This window comes from Setaria italica, chromosome VIII (genome assembly GCF_000263155.2).
Source record: "Setaria italica strain Yugu1 chromosome VIII, Setaria_italica_v2.0, whole genome shotgun sequence".
NCBI classification, from domain to species: Eukaryota; Viridiplantae; Streptophyta; class Magnoliopsida; order Poales; family Poaceae; genus Setaria; species Setaria italica.
In genome coordinates this window covers 9,459,367-9,480,170 of record NC_028457.1, presented here as the reverse complement: position 1 = coordinate 9,480,170, position 20,804 = coordinate 9,459,367, and the positions used below count along the sequence as shown (strand labels likewise).

The window sequence follows — 20,804 nt, the reverse complement described above, 5'->3', positions numbered from 1 at the left end:
CGTATTTTTAAAATTTTTGCACTCATGAAACACCAAGATGCATCGGCATGAATGCACAGACACAGAACAACATTATTTAATTCAGAAAAACAAACAATTATTTTTCCTATACTAAATTTCCTGTGAAGAAAAATAAATGTTGAGAAAATTTAAAATTATGGAAAAATTATTGTTTATTTACTCTTTTTAATCACATCCTGAAATTTGAAAATTTCAGGGTGTGACAAAACAACAAAGATGATAGAAAATAAATTTAATAGGGCATTGTCAACATGGGAGTGAATCCGCATCTCCTTTGTTCTGCCCAACACAAAAAGTAGATAAAAACGATATGATCATCAACCAAATAGCTGTTCTTCAGAGTTTGTTGAAGTAAACGCCAATCGCAGCAAGGTATTTAGTTCCTCCACGTGCGAAGAAGCCCACGATACTGGTCCCAGTTGGCGCGGTGATGCTGAAACGTGTTCCCTTCTCCTCTGCCCATGGTCCCCAGGTCCGGGCGTTGGTGACAAGCTTGAATGAGGTTAAGCAAATTTCACCCTCGAACATGTTGTATGTTCCTGAAACTTCCTTGACAATCTCAGTGGGGCCGAGATCAAGCTGCATAAACAGAATATAAGAGGTTATCAATATTAACCACGACGTGTGACAGACAAACCCTGTTGTTTAATTGGCAGCCGTTTTAAAAGTGATAACAACATCGCTTGGGCATTAAGGCCATTGTAAACCTCATATACCTTGTGAGCAGTACCACCAGGACCTCCCCATCGACCTGCACTGCGTTTCTGGCCAGTCTGGTCAATGTAAGAAAATTCCATTGAGTCTATGGAATAATTGCTGATAATGGTGATGCTTTCCAGACGCTTCGGTGCCTCCGAGATGTCCTTTACAATCCCTTCGTTTCCTCCCCATAATCCAACCTTTGTAGCAGGGTTCTGCATAAAATTGAAATCCACATATAGTTTATCCATAAAAGTTAGCAAGTACTAGTACATTGGTAAGCAGCGACGGATTTTAATCAAGTCTTCTCACCTTGGAGCATATGCCTTTTGTCTCGATGTTATCCGCAGTTGCTGTTGGGACCACAATAAGGGCGGCGAGGAACAGTGCCACCACAATGGTCTTTTCCGCCATTAGGATTGTTTGCATGGAGCTTTTCTGAGGAATGTTGATGGTTTTGCTTAACGTGTGGCCCGATTATATATAGAGAGAAGAGTAACTGAGGTTTGGGGCCACGAGAGCTTCAGGGGAGGACCTGTGGTGCTAATTACATGCATGCATTGTCTCTCTATTTGTGTGTGTTGAGCTCTATTTTCGACCCAACCAGAGGTATGTGCGGATCGCATGCCAGGCAAGCCTGAGTACGCTAATGTTGTTTGGGTCAGTATCAAAGCTAGTATATTTTTTGTTTTATGTTAAGTATGATCGTAACATAGAATCTTAATATATATTTAGAAGTAGATGTATTTTATATAGCAAGAAAATATGTCGTCTTATGATGGACGTCTACTATGTTCATCTTTTTGTATTTTTTTGGATATTATAGATCTCAGTGCACTTGCTAACATGTAACATGGGTGTGTATTCCTGAAGTTTTGCCCCTCATCGCGTTAGCCCATCAGCGATCGTGCTATGAACCCTAATTACTGCTAGTAGTTTAATAACAGGCACGCATAGCGGTTTGTGAATAGGCTGTAACTAAGTTCTATCCTCTAAGACTTTAATGTGATTTGTTGTAACTAAGTTCTTATCCTCTAAGACATATAGCTTCCACTACTTTACAAAAACATAAACTAGATCATTTTAACTTAGATGTGCATTCTATGGTTGATCTAGTATGAAATTCTCATCCTAAAATAAGTTTTTTGAAACTTAGAGCCAATCCTAGCAAGATACAACACTAAGAAAGTAAAGGCATACAAGTTGCAAGAATGAAATGTGGAAACGTAAGAGGTGGAGATGAGGGGAAGCAAACTCTTGACACGAGGATTTATCCCGTGGTATCGGTAGGCACTAAGCCACCACTAGTCCACATTGTTGAAGCACTCACAAAGAGTATTACTTCCCGGTTACCAACGGGACACCCCTTGACTTGCCACAAAGGCTCGGCCACTAAGGCTCACGCCAAGTTCCCCGGCCACCTTGATGACGCCTTCACTACGGAGTTTCTCCACCAAGGAAGGGGTCTCCTCGTCCCCCGCACACGATCATCGATGCTGCTCCACACCAAGCTAGAGGGTTGAAGACTTGCTGGCGAGCCACTAAGGCTCCAAGGTGCCAGCACACCTTGTACAGTCGTGGTTCACTCCTTGAACCGATCACAAGGCAGGCACACCTCATACTCTCTCTTCTCTAGTCCTATCCTAACACTAATCACTCTCGTAAGCTTGTGCTAAGCCTTTGATTAATCACTTATACATATTTTTTGTTTTATGTGAAGTATGATGTAACATAGATTCTTAATATATATTTAGAAGTAGATATATTTTATATAGCAAGAAAATATGTCGTCTTATGATGGACGTCTACTATGTTCATCTTTTTGTATTTTTTTTGGATATTATAGATTTGAGTGCACTTCGCAAAGTAAATATGTTTTGTCCGACGCCTTTAACTCCTGACCGTCGGATCATCCGGTGCTGTAGGTCTTTTTCTTCGTTCTCCAAGAATTGCTCCGACACTACTACAAAATCCACTGTCGGATCATCCGATGCTTTGTGGAACTCAAGTTGATTTCCCATTGTACCAATTGATCCGACGCTCACTCCGATGGTCCATCGGAACATCTAATGATACCATTTTCTCTTTCACTCGTCCAATGCAAGCACCAAACATACCGTCACTTAGATTTTCTCTGTCATTTGGATGCTTGAATATCATAGAATAATCCTAGATACCATGCTTGATCACTTGAATACCATAGCTCGGATACATGAATACCATGATCTGGATATCAAGAATACCGTAGCTTGAATACTTAAATACTATGATTTGGATCTTGCCATAGTTTGGTTTGCACACTTGGGACCTAGAAAACATACAAGGTACATGCTAGATAAAGCATTAGTCCTAATAACTATATTGTCACTCAATCATCAAAATCACAAACTATAGCATAATGGGGCCATGTTCTCTACATTTGTCTCCTCAACAGTCCTAAGGTTCGGCTGTATGACCCGCATCCTCCTCCTTTTCTATGTGAAACGGGTCATGGCATTGGGAGCCAGCCCATCATATACCTCCGAGTTGTGGACAGCAGTAGTGCAAAAACCACTTCTATCCATGATCACCGCTGTTGGGAATCAACAAAAAGCTTATCACCCTCGACCGTCGAATGCGGATATCAAGTTCGCAACCTCGCATCTTTAAGCAAGACGCAAGTGCAAGGAGGTTTTGTACCTTCGCAAGCTCCCAAATGGTTTTTGGCTGAGTGCTCGAGGGTTGGTTGCAGGACCGAAACATAGGGGTGTGTCTATGCTTACCCTTGGTACCTCTAATTTAACACCAGGACCGATGTTAGCTCCAATTGTCTGTTTCACAGGAACCAAGTGCGTCAAGAAGTATTCCGAGACTATTTGCAAAGATTAGCGCATCAAGGCAAATAAAAAACGGAACCTCGAGGCTCGAGGTGGCTTCAATCCTCGGCGCGAGCCTCAGCGTTCAAGATCACTAAGATGTGAGAGCCCGCGGAGGGAGCTCCAAGGGTAGGAGAAAGGTGGCGTGAGAAACACGATTGCATGGAAGAGTTCAACTTAAACACGTGTACCCCAATGATCTTAATGTACGGCATATTTTGGGAATGTAGTAGTTGAGCAAGGGTATTTCTAGAATGTAAAGTAGGTGAACTCCTACTATATAGGGGGATCCACCCCGTTGTAAAAGGGAGATCACTTTTTTTTTAATAGAAGGCTTGTTGCTTCTTTTTTATCAAGAGTTCTTTACTGTTTGGTCCTGAATTTGTTTGGGTCCAACAACTGCCTTCTTAGCCTCTGGGTCCGAGAGCGCTCGATACAAGGCGACTGAAGTTGAGCTCGTTACGCTCCATGGGTGCAACACAGAGGGACTGATTTGGAGATTGAAATTGTTGGCAATAATTATGGATGGCGAAAGCTACCAATGCAAAATTGCTAAGGTAATGTAGGGAACTGGTAAGTTGTGTCTCTATCCTTGTGGATATATTTATCCTGGAGGACATGACTGACAAAATGGACGGGCCGTGGCAGAAAGACGAAGCCGGCAGATCCAATCAAGATAAGTCTGCAGGAGGAAGCAGTGCAGGAATCGAAGTGCTAAAAAACGAAGAACAAAATTGACGGTCGGTGCATGCAAGTGCTGTAATGTGCAAAAAAATTGTCTCCAGTGCACTCCAAGAAATATATACCCTACTTTGGCTATGTAGCATGTTATGAATAGCACTTGTATTCAATAATAGCTTAATGGGGACAATATGTATGAGTACGTAAGTAGGGGCGGACCCAGCAACGAGTGAGGACACACGCGGCACATCAATTTCTAGACGTGTAATGCATCTAAGCACTGTAGGCCGTCACTCAGTTTTTTAGCTAGGCCCACCCCTGTACATAAGGAGTACACAAAGAGGACTCTACTAACGTGTACCTAAGGAACTCTACACTCCTAACTCCTAACGTAAACATCCTTTTGGAGGGAGTAGCTGAGGATTTCTTTTGTACCCCATCATCATCCTCATGGATCACATGTTTGACTATGTTATCTAGCTGAGGATCAACTGCTTTGTCCATGATTTTTTCAGCCATCTGTCTCAGAGTAGAGTAAGACGAGATACTGAAAACCTCTACTTGAGTAGCTGGCGTACTATCGATCTGTAACTGTCCCAACTCACCCACGGACTGATCGACCTCCTTCTCTTCTAATTCCCTCCCTTCCTGATCAGCGCACATGCTAGAGGAATTCGTGAGTCATCTTTTAGGAAAAATCTAAGCACAAAATACGCCTGTTCTCATTGAATGATGCACTGAATTAAAACAATATCATGAATTTCAGTATTCATTTATAGTCACCATTTATGCATTATTTAAGTGTATGAGGTCCGATTAACAAGCTTTTCCTGTCCAGTATTAAGCATCACTGGCTTCTGGATCCAATGGCTGCTGGCACAGAGTAAGTTCAATGCTGAGCATGGAAGTCAGCATTCCAGCTTCCTGCTTCCCTTAGTTTATCATACTCAGAAGGTTTCTACAAACTACAAGGGTCAAGCCCTCCTCTGGTTGATCTTCATGGTCCTCTTGGAACATGTGGGCCAATATTTCCTCGGGAACTACAATTAATCGCTGCTTGATCCTGAAACCGATAAAGAAGGGCATAATTAGTTTTAAGCATTTGCACATTAATTAAAATTTCATATCAGTAAAAGGTGCATCAGTGTGACGTGCATGACCAATGTACCTAAGTTCCAGATCTGTGAGATCGATGTTTTCTCCAACGCTATTCTTAGTCCGGTTGGAAGATATTGCGTTGCGACAGAACCTCCGACAGAACAAAACTTCACCCAAGCAAATAGGAAATCAGAGAGAATTTTCCGCAGTCGAATACAGTCCCCGTATAGTCTTTGTCTCAGAAATTTCTCTGCAAGGTCGCAAGAGACTATGATCCCTTTTCCTCGGCATGCTGTCTGAACTTTACTTACAGCGGCAACCACCATGTCTTGCAACACAAATTCATCCATCTGTAAATCCAAACATCTTGACCTGTGGACACAATCGCGAAGCATTATTAAGCCGAAAGCAACTCTTGTAAAAATCAACCCCATAAATTTACTAGCAATGTCTGAGAACTTAGTAAGCAAAGAAACTGAAGATGCAAGAAGATTAATAGAAGAAAATGGTAGATCTCATGTAGGACAAGCCTTCTCACCTTTGTAGTGTTGTTTTCTCAGAGGCTCTGCACTTGCAGTGCGTGCTGTAGCTCATGGTTAGGAAAAAGTATAAAGAAGGACACTCCAATAAGAACACCATCTGCGTTTTCTTTCCGTTTCGCTGATAGAAGGCACTCAATGTACCACCCATTTCGGTCAAACAAGCCAAATGGAACCTGATTTTCTATTTGGTCACTGGCTAAAATACTGTTGATTATAATGCAACTGCCTACATATGCATTTTTATCCTTCAACATGCAGGGTGCGTTGCTACTATCAAAAACCTCTTCAAGCAGCATCTTATGGAGAACCTCTTCTCTGTGCAACCCAGTAAGCTTTTCCATGGCTGCATTCCACTCATTGCACTTCCCAGATTTGTCAGCACCAAACATAGGAGTAAATAGGTTCAAATCATTAACCAATACCTTATTTTCTCCATCACTTTGGGTAATTTTTTCAGATGAAAACTTGCAAGCATTCATGTCTTGGGCTACAAAGGACACCCCAACAACCTTTCCTTGAAGATCTCGATTGGTACGTGCATTTACTACCATGATTAGAGGACCTTCACCCTTCTTGGAGCCATGCATGAGTTTTCACCTCAAGTCAAACTTTCTTTTCTTCAATGCCTGTTTAATTAGTTGCTGAAATATTTAGAAGGAAATGAAAATACTGCTAAATTATCAGGTACTAATTGTTTTCCTTGGTGCAGGATAGACTACTTAACAATTGTAGGCACCAAGATCAACAGTAGAATGTATAAATTTCGGTGCTAATAAAACTTTTCTTTTAAAAATAGAATGCAAACAATGTCACCAATTAAGCAGTGACTAAACATCTGGCAGACCAAATAAAACCAATGTAAAGAGCACATACCACGTAAAGCTAAAGATAGCACCTTCTGGACATTTGGTAAAGAAGATTCCTCCACTAGGGTAAGCATATGTCTACTTGTAGCCTCATGAACACTGAAACCTGTCATCTGTGCTGCTTTCAGATTCCATCCAATGATGAATCCATTGCCATCTACAGCCATGATCGGAACTGTTTCTGTTTCCATCAGAAGAACCACTTCAGTTGTTTCTGCCTGAACCACAGAAAAGGCATTAGGCTTGAGATGATTGATCGGGTTATTGAAATGAGGCACTCTTGCTAACTTGTTTTCCTCTTTCAGTGATCCTCTAACTACAAGTTGTAGCGAGTTAATAGCATCCATCTCATAGTCATTCCAGGGCAAGCTCTTCATCCTGACAACCTCGAGAAATGCTTTGAAGGACAACCTAGGTTGCATCCTTCTACAGTCATCCTTATCAGATGGATTGTGCTTTGCACCTCCCCATTTAATTTCAGCAGCTGCATGTGACCTAAACCAGAAAAGAATAATGCTGGAAGTGGCCTTAGCCATTGCCATTCCACAAATCATGTCACCTAGGGAAGCCAGCCCTGGATATGCAGCATCCCGGAGGCTATCAAAACTCAAGCTAGTAGAATCCCTATGAACATCTGATAGCCAGGTGGCAATATCACGTATCTGAGTAACAGTTGGAGTTGTATGTAGCTGCCATACCTTGTCACCATATAGAAGAGCAGCACCGTCACATTTAACTAAGTCCATGATATTTGGGCTCCCAGATATGATGCTCAATGGACATGCTTGCCTGAAAATATGCTGGAGAGCATTGATTGCATGCATAGTATACTTTTCTCTTGCATCTTCTTCTCCAATTCAATCTCCTTACTTATGTGGACAGAAAAAACTTGCCCTATGAATTCACACGCATGCCGTAATGGAAAGGGGACATATCTGGGGCTCCCATGGTGACAAACAATAAGACCCCTTAGCTTCTTCCTTTGGTTCTTGTGTGTTTGTTCTCCAGTTGCGACTTCAAAAATTTCTCCATCTTCATTTACCACAACAGCCATTACTAACACTAGTAGAGAATTGAATTTCGATGCGCTCCCTTTTGTCCCGGTTTAAAGTTGGCCCGGGACAAAAGGTTCACCAACCGGGACTAAAGCTCGGTCACTGGTGGGGGGCTCACCAACTGGGACCTTTTATCCCGGTTGCAAAGGCTAGTGGGAAAAAAGACCCTGAGAGGCCTTTTATCCCGGTTTGAAACACCAACCGGGATAAAAGACCCTCCTTTTATCCCGGTTGGTAACACCAATCGGGATAAAAGGGTCGAGAGCCTTTTATCCCGGTTTGTAATACCAACCGGGATAAAAGGGGGGCGCGATTTATCCCGGTTGGTGTTTCAAACCGGGATAAAAGGATCCCCAACGAAGTGACTGAAATAGGACTAAATCCCTCGAACCCTTTTATCCCGATTTGTAATACCAACCGGGATAAAAGACCCCCTTTTAATACAAAAGGATAGCATCCTCTATATAGTCAGATGTTGTGTGTAGGTGGGATGACAAGGAAGCTACGCGCGAGGCTGGAGGTTGTGGGTTTGAATCCCACGCAGCACGCATGCGCATATATCGTGTGAAAAATCGCGTGACTTCTAGAGGTGCCGAGTGTCTCTCCTCAGCCGCCTTGTGAGGCTTTCGAGGTTGTTTTGATTGCACACAACTCTGGCACTTGGAACCTTTGGCAATGGTGAAGTTCAGAATTAAACACATGTTGGATAGCCGATACATTAAATCAAAATTTATATGACACAAACGTGAATGCCAAATACTCGCACCATCACTAACGTTGCCACAAATATGGTTCACTGATTTATTACAGAAATCTGCAAGGGAAAAATGGAACAAGCCTCCGCACTCATAGCCTTTACCAATGAATTGTCCATGTTTAGACATGACTAATTTATTGGACTCTAGCACTACCTTAAACCCATCCTTGTATAGGACCGACCCGCTCACTAGATTCTTATTGATAGTAGGGACATGCTGCACGTTCCTTAGCTGCACGATCTTTCCCGAAGTAAACTTCAGATCTACCGTACCAACACCATGAACAACAGCATGTGACCCATTCCCCATTAGCACGGAGGAACCCTGGGTGACCTGGTAAGAAGAAAACATGGAGATGTCAGCACATACATGAACATTGGCACCCGTATCAAGCCACCAACTAGTAGAATGAAAAACTGAAAGAACAATAGGTAAATTACCGTACCCGTCTCCAGTGTTGCCTATGGTCACCATGTTGACATCCTTGGGCCCATTTGCCTTTTTGCCCTTGTGGTTTGCACGCTCTGGACAATCCTTAGAGAAGTGTCCAAGCTCACCACAAGTAAAGCAACTCATCTCAGCCTTATTTTTCTTCTTCTTGAAGGTAGTAGTCTTGACAACTTTGTTCTTCCCTTTGTTCTTGCCACGTGGGAATTTCTGGACCATGTTGGCACTAGACTGACCTTGGTCTCCTATCTCAACAGTATCCTTCTTCCGAGCTTTCTCCTCAACATCAAGAGACGCTATCAGATTTTCAACTGATATCTCTTGTCTCCTATGTTTCAGAGAAGTGGCAAAGGTACTCCATAAAGAAGGCAACTTTGCGATTATGCAACCAACCACAAACTTATCGGGTAATTGACACTTGAGAAGCTCAAGATCCTTCACAATGCACTGCACCTCATGAGCCTGTTCCACCATAGAACAGTTGTTCACCATCCTGTAGTCATGGAAACTCTCCATGAGGTATAGTTCACTACCTACATCTGCTCCATCATACCTTGCAACCAGAGCATCCCACAGCACCTTCACATCTGTCATGTCTATGTAGACGACCAGATGGTCAGATATGTTGCTGATGATACATCCCACAAAAAGTTTATTGGCATCATCGAACTTTTTGTGCGCTTCAACAGTAAGTTCGCCTTCAGGTTTGCCAAGCCTCGTGTCCCAGATGTTCATAGCATTAAACCATAGGCAAACCTTTGATTTCCATCTCTTAAAGTTCACACCGGTAAATTTTTCCGGCCTCAGTGACTCAACAAAACCAGCCATACCAGAATCAACAATAAGGTTTTTGGATTGTTGGAAAATTAGGCAATTGTATGATTAAATTCCGAACTATATTTCTCATGAAAAGAATTAAACCTAGCATGCAAGACTCTAACATACTAGGCAACAGCAAGAACGATATCATGTTCTCATAAAACATGCTGAAATAATAGATCAAATCATACGTACTGAGCAGGTGCAGCCGTGATGGGAAGCGGTGCTGACGGAACAACGACAGTGTTGTGGATGGAGGACAGCAGACGACGCTAAAGACGACAAGCCGCCACAATGCCGGACTGGGACGGAAGACGAGCCGTGGTGAAGACCTTGAGCAGTCGCGCAGAGCGCTTCCCAAAAACCTTATTCGCCCTCTCCCGGTGCAGAATCACAAGAGCAAGAGGTTTCAGAGACCTGCTCTCCCGTTCGCCGGTGCACGCCGACGCTCGGGATGGAGTAGATTACGGTGGCGGCGCAATAGCGAGAAGAGACAAAAACGTAACTCGTACAGACCACCTTAGGGATACCCTAACTTGGGGCCTTCCTGTATAGTAGTCTCTACATCATCTATTCCATGAGGGAGGTGGTCCATATATATAGAGAGGAAAACCCCCAACACCCTCGTCTATTAGCAATATGGGACTAATAGATGGTGTACCCCCTCTTACGCTAATGGGCCTTTGAGATTTATTCAGAATTATCATTTATATGGGCCAAGCCCATATATCTAACAGAAGCTTATGATTGAGTCCCCATGCCACACCGATACAAAGTACCAGATTTCAAGTTCTCTAGTCAAGACAACATGTCTACCATTGAGCACATTAGTCGATTCTTGTGCAATGCGGAGAAGCTGCCTCTGAAGATGCATTAAGAATCAGGCTGTTTCCACTATCCCTGCTAGTTCTTCTTCACGAGAATCTATGAAAGCAAGTTGACAGACTTAACAGCTCTCCGACAAAGGAAGGATGGATCGGTTCCTAACTTTGTTCAAAGGTTCAGGGATGTAAAAAGCCGATAAAATTGTGCTGTCAGCATCGGTTAACATGGTGTTCCTCTTGCCGACGACGGAGTTCAGAAGTTTGACCAGTGAAGATGACACGAGCGACTTAGAGGAGGTCATGGCTCAATTGGCTCTTTACCCAATCAAGCCAGCTTTGATAAGCCATTAGAAAAAGAACAGTGGCGCCTAAAAGGTCAATATAATATTCCAACGAGAAGAGCTGATGGTACAGGGAGCTGATGTTAATTTCAATCGGCTGCATGTTGTCCAGACGAATTTGGTGGCCAAGTTAGTTATGATGAAGGTTGATACGGCCACATGCACGCCGTATATACATGTAGGTACATGAGACCAAGATAAAATGTTCACTTCAGGTACGACCTCGTTGGCTGCGTGCAGTAACAAAATAGCCGATGGAAGTGGCAGAAGCCGGATGGGGGGCTGATCTCTTAGAATATTCATTGATCTATGGATGTTGGCCGATGATTAAGATATAATACTGGTGATTGAACTGTATCACCAAGACAGCTATTAGCTAATGAAGATATTCATGGAGCTGAGTGCTCAAGCTGAAAGATTAGTACGAATATTGGCTGGCAGTCACCGGTGACCTTTTTTCTTTCATTCCACATATTAGCCGATGGAGCTATTTTATTCAGCTAACAGTATAGCCGATGGCTTGCAATCAAATCGGCTGAGTCATTGTACTTAATTAAAGGCTGATGGGGGTATGTGCTGCCTCTCCCCGACCGGCTCCCCCTCGCGCATCGAGTGATCTGCCAGCACCTCATCCTTGTCGTCGCGCTACCGTGGCACTTCCTCGTTGTGCTCCCACCACACCGCCGGTCACAACTATTCCGCGGCACTACAACGCTACCTCAATGCGCCGTAGTCGTCATCTAGCGCCGGCGCCAGCTCTTCCACATCTAGATCCTGCTCCAACGCTGGTGACCTCGGACGGCCATCGCGCTTGTCGTCGCGGTCACGCTCTGACGCTAGCAACCTCAACCCGCTGCTGATACCCGTGGATGGTCGCTGTGGAGCCGCTAGGGACTCCTCGGCGCGTTCCCAACCTCCGGAGGTGGTGGGGGCGGCTTCCTCCAACCCCGCGCAGTCGTCACCGCCCTGGAAGTTTACCTTTAAGGTCACTGTTCCAGCTGAAGCGTTCGACTCCGACTTCGAGTCCCAAACTGAGACAGACTCGTCTGATGATCGTCGCCATAGACCTCGTGTGCCCTTCCCTCATGGCGATGCTCTGCGTGTCTACTGCCATGCTGACAACACCTACAGGTGCCCCATCTGCCCCACCAGGATTCACTGGTCGAAGATCCTCAATGAGGTCAAGGACCACGTCCTGGGGATGGCAAGGTCCGCAGCCCTAAGGGGCGACAACAAGAAGTGGAGGTGCCACCGTGTTGTGGCCCGAAATGAGGGGTGGATGTGAGAATGAGGTGCGTCATGCCATGTCGTTGTCGTCATAGTGGTCGTTGATTGTCGTCGTGGCAACCTACCGCTCCATGTGTGCTAAGTTCACACGGGAGCTAATTTCAGTTGAAGTAGTAGTGTGCCATTGTAGTGGGATGGCACAACATGCTACTTGTTTGAGATGTGGAACTCGTGTTTAATTGTTTGTTTTCGTAATCTAGTCTCGTCGTAATTTGGAGTCAATTTGTTCTTTGTTTAATTGTTTGTTTTTGTTGTTTAATTTGTTCTATATGTTGTTTCCGTGTCTGCACTGCGGCGTGTGTCGTTCAATTACTCTGGCGATGGCATCGTTGTCAGAGACCGAACAACACCGCTATGGTGTGTGCTGCCTATGGGCCTCCACCGCGGCAGCCGGAGTGGTACGAATCGCCAGAGTACCCCGCAAATTAGACGGCTAGGGCTTTGTGGAGATGAAGGGTAGGAATTGTAGGCGATCGAGGGTTTTCTTGCATCCAGCCTCTAGGAATTATACTTCGATTACCTTTAGAAACAATTCCAAGTTACTAATTTTGCATAACTAAAACAATAATCTCATTATTCCTAGGAAAAACTAGAACAAGGAATACCAAAAACCTTTGCAACATCAACAAAAAATCACTAATGCTGGATCGGACCTCATCAACCAAAATCAACAAAAAAGCAACCAGTACTCAACCTCATCAAGCACGCCGCAGAAGCACATTGCATTCGGCAGGAATCCTACGTTCCTCACTACAAAATAGTTCTACCCATCGCCCCACGCTGCAGAGGCCGCGTGCGCACCGATGATTGTTGCCGCGCGCCAACGCTGGTGCCAGCGTGGCCCATCGGCCCCTGGCCCACGTCACTCGCCAAACCACCTCTATGGCCTACGCATGGCGGTGCACATACCCCAAGTTCCTCAGCATCGGCGGTGTTGTTGTTGGTCCACCGCCGCCGCCCCCGATTCTTCCTCGCCCTCAACCTATCTTATGTACCACATCGTAGTGTTGTCGTCACCATTGCCGCTATTGGCCCTGTAGAGGAACAGGGCGACCACATAGGCCACCACATTGTCCCCGCTAGCGGCAGCGCAGGCGAGCTCGTCGAGGCATGGTCGGGGTCTGTGGTTTTCCCTAAATATGACTTCCATCTCGATGAGGAACTAGGCCACTAGGTTGCTAGCTTGTGTCAGGCGAGCAAGGAGCGAGTCGTAGCCATTGACATTGTTCCACTGCATCTCAACGGCAAAGCGCTCTAGTGCCACGCGCCGGTTGATGGCGCAGTCACCGCACATGCGGCGCATGGCCGAGCAGGTCGCCTGTAGGCTGCGGAGGATGACCATGGGCCACTCCAAGTTTGCAGTGAGGTGGCCTGCAATCTCAATGGCCACCTCCGTAGGGAGCTCCACCTGCGATGACGGGTGCTGCCTCGCCGCCATGAATATTGGTGATGTCGATGTTGTGCGATGTGAAGTCCGAGGAGGGGCACCTAAGGGCTCGCGCGGCAGTGTGGATGGAGCTACGGCGCGTGGATGGCAGCGAGCCGGAGCACTGGAGAGGCAGAGTGGCGTGACGTATGATGATCAAAGGGGCGTGGTGGAGAGTGTCGAACGGGAGCTACAGTAGGAATTTTTTAAAACCCCTGTTTTGGGAAAAGGCAAGGACGACAAGAGGAGGAGTTCTTGAAATCCCCTCTGTGAACTATATTGGGAATTGGCGACAATGACGACGAGGAGGATTTCTTGAAAAATCCCTCTTGGAACTGCCGCCAACTGCCGGCCTCTCCACTCACAGTTAAGGCAGCACCGTGTCTCGATGAGCATGCGTGGGAATAGGAACTGTTGCGCCCGTGTGAGTATTTTGCTCAAAAAGAATGCGAGCATGTAGTTAGTCAAGAACCTTGAGTAGCTTAGTAGTTGATAGCATTTGCCACACCGCCTTTGGCCCGTGTTCGAACCCGTGCAGCAGCAAAATTTTTGCTCCCTTTTTAGGGTTCATTTGGTAGACCTATTATTCAATGTGGGCCTTTTTCTCTTCCTGGGCCGGATCGAGTGGATCCTGGTGGCTCACCAAAACATAGACCGGCTCCACAGCAATTTCATCTTGAGCCTGGCTTTGAAACAGGCCGAGGCCTTATTATCTGCTGGCTCCACCATTACATGTGGCCACGATATGGACACGTTGGACCGGGCAAGCAGGCCCCATATCTACACCTGGCTACCACGGCAACCTGCTAGACCCACTACGCGTACACGTGGACTACCTGGACCCACCCAACGGGACCCGCATGTACATGTAGTAGCCACGTCGGCCTACTGGCCCACACTCGCACACTTGGATGGCCTGGTCCCATTTCTCCAGTGGACCTCGCATTGACATATTTGACCCACGACCCTGACACGTTGACCGTTGGGTCTTAGTCACCACACATGGCTACCATGTCGGCCTGCTGGGCCCGCACTCGTATGCATGTATGGTCGGGTTCCACCTCTATAGTGGGCCCCGCGTTGACATATTTGACCCACGGCCCTAACACGTGGATGGAAGGGTCCTGGTCACTACACGTGGCAGCAACATAGACATGTTTAACCTGTCAATAGGGACCCACAATTACACGTGTTAGCCACGACGGCCTGCTAGGTCCGCACTCATACACATGGATGGCCGAGTCCCACCTCTACCACGGCCTGCTAGGCCCGCACTCATACACATGGATGGCCGAGTCCCACCTCTACCACGGCCCTGACACATGGACCAGCGGGTCTTGGTCGCTACACGTGGCAGCCACGAAGACACGCTAGACCCTCTATCATCACATGTGGACCTATGGATCCCACCACCATATGTGGCCCACCGGTTCAATGACGAGTTGCTGGAATCACAAATATGAGATGCTAGTGGCACACCATTCTATGACAATATGAGATGTTGTTCTATGATGCACGTTTTTTTTTCATCATAATTCCATAGCGGCCGAGAGCTCCCGTCGATGACCTATGACAAACCTGAGATTTTCATTATAGATGTGGCCAGTTCAATGATGAAGTTTTAGAATGTCACGCGCAAAATGTCATGGAAGCTACTATTTCTAGTAGTGGGATGAGTTTCCCTAACACGTGGATGGAAGGGTCCTGGTCACTACACGTGGCAGCCACATAGACATGTTTAACCAGTCAATAGGGACCCACAGTTACACGTGTTAGCCACGACGACCTGCTAGGCCCGCACTCAAACACATGGATGGCCGAGTCCCACCTCTACCATGGCCCTGACACATGGACTAGCGGGTCTTGGTCGCTACACGTGGCAGCCACGAAGACACGCTAGACTCTCTATCATCACATGTGGACCTATGGGTCCTACCACCATATGTGGCCCACCGGTTCAATGACAAGTTGCTAGCATCACAAATATGAGATGCTAGTGGCGCACCGTTCTATGACGATATGAGATGTTGTTCTATGATGCACATTTTTTTTAATCATAATTCCATAGCGGCCGAGGGCTCCCATCGATGACCTATGACGAACCTGAGATTTTCATTATAGATGTGGCCAGTTCAATGATGAAGTTTTAGAACGTCACGCGCAAAATGTCATGGAAGCTACTATTTCTAGTAGTGCGATGAGCTTCCCCTAAATCTGTGCATTTAGTGTTTGAATCACCAACCAAATGTATGCACATTGTTTTTGACAACAAAGGGAAGCTAACCCTATAGATTGTGCTCATGATACAAAAGATACCATATGAAAGAGCATGTATCATGAAAGAAACAAGTGTAGCTTTCTTACACAGTTATCAAGCCATGTAGGTTGCTTATGGATTAGAGTGAGATACACAAGCAACCTACCATATGAAAACACAACTAGCATTGCAACAAATATCACATGAGAACAAGATGCAATCCTAGACATCGCAATGGTGCTACATGATGCTTGAGTAGAGTTCTAGCTACCATTACCTTTGTATCGGGAACTTGGGTAACATATGTCTAATCTAGTGAGCTTGGATTCTTTGCTTGAGCCTTCTCTTCTTCTTGTGAGCCAAGCCTCCAAGTCCCCTATAGCTGATCATTGGCCTTCAAGTATTCTTTGGAACCCAAACCATTTGAGGCCCTTTCATGTTGGTGATGACTTCCTTTGGCACCCAAATAGGTTGGTTCAAACCCCATTCCTTCCTCCCAACCTTTTGAGCAACTACCTTGCCATTGGTCTTCTTCTTGATGACATAGGAGTTGCTCTTGCTCTTGTTCTTGTGGTTGGGCTTAGTGTAGATAAGGGAGCTTTTGACGGTGAAGTTCATCTTCTTCTCATCTTTGCTCATCTTCTTGACTTGAGGGCATTGATAGGACTTGTGGCCGTGTTGATGATAGTGCAGTAGTAGGTTTTGCAACTGAACTACCATCACTTCATGGGAGTAACCCATTAATTCTTAGAGAGATTTTACGGTCCTTGAAAATTTAAAGAGCCGTTTATCGGTCCAGATTAGATGGTTAAAACTAGGAAGAACCTGTTACAAGAAACAAAAATTGTGGCCTGCTACCTAATATTTGTGGTCTAGGAACAATTTCTAAAAGTAAAGCAAAGGGTATATTGGTATTTTCACTCAACAGCCCATATTCGTCGGCCCATACATTCGATCATCGGCCTTTACATTCGATCGACCACTGGTGGAAAAGTGAGCATTAGTCCTTGTTGGAGACAGTCATATCTCCCGAATATCCAACCCGGACTAATCTTTCAGGACTAAAGGTCCCCCTCTTTAGTCTCGGGTCACTCACCCGGGACTAAAGGGGCCGCCTTACAGGCGCGTGCACGTGGCCCCTTTAGTCGTGGTTGGCATTACAAACCGGGACTAAAGACCTTTTTCTTTTTACCCTAAATTCTTTTCCATATTAATGCTAATTGTTGCTTCACTTACATATATACACCTATGCATATACATCCTTAGCGTACACTACTTACCCATATATGCTCGTATTGTATGCATGTCGTATCTATATTTCATGATAGTATATGCATAATATTAATTTTAACTACTATATATACAATTCTTAGTATATTATACACATCAAACTAGTATTAATACAATTACTATATATACAATAATTTGTCCTTGTAATTCTTATGATCTTCCCGTCGTGGTGTTGCTCAGTTCGGCTACTGAATATCCATCGTCACAAAATTCTCCTTTGGGATTTATCAGCTCATCCACCAGAAATCCTATGAGTTCTTCTTGGATTGCCAAAAGCCTTTCCTTCTCCAAGAGTTCTTCGTGAATGTGCCACGTCTGTAATTTGGAAATATGTGAATGTTACACCAACAATTAAATAAAAGGAGCTAGAAAATGATTAATAATTAATAGGTTTATTTTCCGTACAGTTATATGGTCTGATAGCACCTTGTCCCTCACGAAATGGTGTATGTGCTCACAGACATAGTATCCACATAAATTATTCCCTTGTTCATGTCTCAAGCACTTTAGAGGGAAAAAAATAAGTTATGAAATATTCGTGTTATAGAATATACAAAATATGCAAACATCATGCATACCGGAAAAGTTGTACTGAATGTAAGTTTGTCTTTGAAATCACCACGATGATAATTCCAGAATCATTTCCATGCGCTGCGAATTAAAATAATGAATATGATATAATGTTAGGTGAAAATTTAGGAAACAAACTTTTGCATAGGAAACAAACTATGTGGCGCTTTGGCTCCCATAATTTTTCTTTATCTTTTGAATTTTTTTTGGGTTTGATAGACATGTCCTTCACATAGAAAACCTGATGCACATCATTGGCAAGAAATGGTTCATCATTATATCTAGTCTTGGTCAGGTCCACTATTATCATTCCGTAGTGATCTTTCGTTACGCCACCTCCAGTCAGCTTCACCCATTAGCAATAAGACAGAGGAACGTTCAGCGGTTCGTATTCGAGTTCCCAGATCTCCTCTACGTAACCATAATACGAGTCCTTGTTCCCATTGTTGTCTATGGCATCTATACGAACACCACTATTTTAGTTGGTACTTTTTTATCTTGGGCTCTCATGTAAAATAAATAACCATTTATCTCGTAACCTTGGAATTTTACCATTGTGCTAGAAGGTCCCCTAGCTAACCAAGCGAGTTGTCCGTGAATCGCAAAGTTACCTATAAGGTGTTGACGCAACCAAGAGGGAAAAGTATCCGTGTGATGACTTTCGTCCATAAATCTATGGCTAGAAGGTTTGGACAGTCCTATATATGGAGCTGTACACCGAGATGTGTCAGACATGGAGACTATGGTGTAGGATGGTGTGGTCTACGTGGAGGACAAGAACTAGTCGAGGATTAGGAAACTACTCGTAGCAAACAAAGTAGGACTCGCTAGTCGAATCCAACTAGTATTTTTGTAAACAACCGACCTGTAACCCTGCCCCCGGCAATATAAGGTGAGGCAGGGACCCCTTCCAGACAAGTTCAATCAATATAATACAACCAACACACAGGACCTAGGGTATTACGCGATCTAAGCGGCCCTAACCTATCTAAATCGTGTGTTCGAGTTCACCTTCGAGTTCCTGATCTCGGCGAGCCCCACGCATAAAATACTATCTCAGGTACCCCCTCGGTAGGTTGCTAGGTCTAAACACCAACAATGACGTATGATCCAGGCATCGAATTTCTTTGGCTATTGGGAAAATAGAATATGCTTGTGTTCCTCGATATATGAAGCCACAAAGGATAATTGTTATAGAACCGTGAAGTGTGCTTTATGGAACAAATCACTATCATTACTCAAACTTGATTTCTTTTCAAGGGTGCCCTTTCCCCGTAGCCTCCCCTCGTGGCATGATACCGGAACTCCAATCGAATTAATTGAGTTAATAAAATCAGCACAAAACTCAATGACCTCTTCTGTTCCATATCCCTTAGCGATACTTCCTTCTGGACGGGCACGATTAAGAACATAGTTTTTTAGGCTGACATGAACCTCTCGAAAGGCCACATATTGTGCAGGAATACTGGACCGAGAATAGTAATCTCTTTGACTAGGTGAACTAGCAGGTGCATCATAATATTAAAGAAGGATGGTGGAAATACCAACTCAAAGCTGACAAGACATTGTACCATATTATTCTGTAATTTTAGTAGCTTGGTTAGATCGATTGCCTTCTACGTAATCGCATTGAGAAATGCGCAAAGCTTTACGAGCGTCAATCATACATTCTCTGGTAGAATACCCCTCGTGCAACCGAAATGAACTGGATCATCAACATGTGGCAGTCATGGGCCTTTAGATTTGTGAATTTATTTTCTTTCATATTTATTATTCTCTTTATATTCGAGGAGTACCCAGACGGAACCTTGATAATGCAGTCAAACATGCTATCCTTCTCTTCCTTGCTGAGAGTGTAACTGACAAGATGTAAGTAGTGTCGTCCATTATCTTTCTTTTTCGGATGTAGGTCATCTCGTTGCTTCATACGTTTTAAGTTCTATTGTATTTCCAATGTATCTTTTAAGTTCCCATAATAACCCAGGAAGCCTAGTATATTCACGCAAAGATTCTTCGTTAGGTGCATCACATCTCTTATATTGCGTACCTCTAAGATTTAGACTTGTTCGTCAATTCATCCCCTCACCTTCGTTTATCTGTTGTGTGTGTATATGTGTTTGGTGGCTGATTTAATGCAGCCCATAGTGCTGCGTTGTGGGTTTTTGTGACTTGAGAAGTGTGGACCTCAAAAGGCTGCGCAAAGAAATCTGAGAACTTTTTTTATTTTATATTTTTTATTTTAGCATTTTGCAAAAATATATAGTCGGATGGAAAAATTGCAAAATTAAGCTATTGTCGCCGGCTGGGTCGGCGGAAGGGTCTTACCGCCGGCCCAAACGGCAGTTGGGTCGGCAAAAGGGCCTCACCGCGGGCCCAGCCGGCGAAACCGGTACACCCTTCCGTACCACACTTTCAAAAAATTATAACTAATTCATATCAACTCGAATGGAGATAAACTTTATATGAAACTTGTAGATCTCAACAAGATCTACAGCTTTGTAGTTAAAACTTTTTTCATTTAATATTACATTGGTGCTCAAATAATCGACACAAGTTTCAGATCTAAAATTCAATTTTTAGATCTGAAATTGAGCAGCACACTTTCAAAAAATAATAACTAACTCATACGAGCTCAGATAGAAATAATCTTTATATGAAAATTATAGCCCTCAACGAGATTTACAACTTTGTAGTTCAAACTGTTTTCATTTGGAGCCATTTATTTGCTAAAATAATCGACACAAGTTTTAAATCTAAAAATTGAATTTTAGATCTGAAACTTGTGTCAATTATTTGAGCACCAATATGATATCAAATGAAAAAAGTTTTAACTATAAAGTTGTAGATCTCGTCAAGATCTACAAGTTTTATATAAAGTTTATCTCCATCTGAGTTGATATGAATTAGTTATGATGTTTTGAAAGTATGGTGCGGAGGGGTGTACCCCTTTCGCCACCTGGGCCGGCGG

The 20,804-nt window shown here is 44.2% G+C and overlaps 1 protein-coding gene and 1 pseudogene across 1 annotated transcript; both read right to left on the bottom strand.

Annotated features, from left to right (window-relative positions):
* Nucleotides 1-220: 220 nt before the first annotated feature.
* LOC101752947 (salt stress-induced protein) lies at nucleotides 221-1,155 on the bottom strand. Its single transcript, XM_004978959.1, has 3 exons — nucleotides 1,033-1,155; nucleotides 738-935; nucleotides 221-600 (listed from the first exon to the last, which is right to left on the bottom strand). The coding sequence occupies exons 1-3, from the start codon at nucleotides 1,147-1,149 to the stop codon at nucleotides 358-360; spliced, it is 558 nt and encodes a 185-aa protein (XP_004979016.1). The 5' UTR covers nucleotides 1,150-1,155; the 3' UTR covers nucleotides 221-357.
* A 4,034-nt stretch (nucleotides 1,156-5,189) lies between these two features.
* LOC101783332 lies at nucleotides 5,190-9,850 on the bottom strand (annotated as a pseudogene).
* Nucleotides 9,851-20,804: the final 10,954 nt, after the last annotated feature.

Bases quoted from the DNA above. Each gene is read 5' to 3' on its own strand.
- LOC101752947 (XM_004978959.1), bottom strand. From the start codon at position 1,149: ATGCAAACAATCCTAATGGCGGAAAAGACCATTGTGGTGGCACTGTTC. The intron at 936-1,032 runs GTGAGAAGACTT...AATTTTATGCAG, and splicing joins CAAAAGGCATATGCTCCAAG to AACCCTGCTACAAAGGTTGG. The intron at 601-737 runs GTATATGAGGTT...CTGTTTATGCAG, and splicing joins CTGGTGGTACTGCTCACAAG to CTTGATCTCGGCCCCACTGA.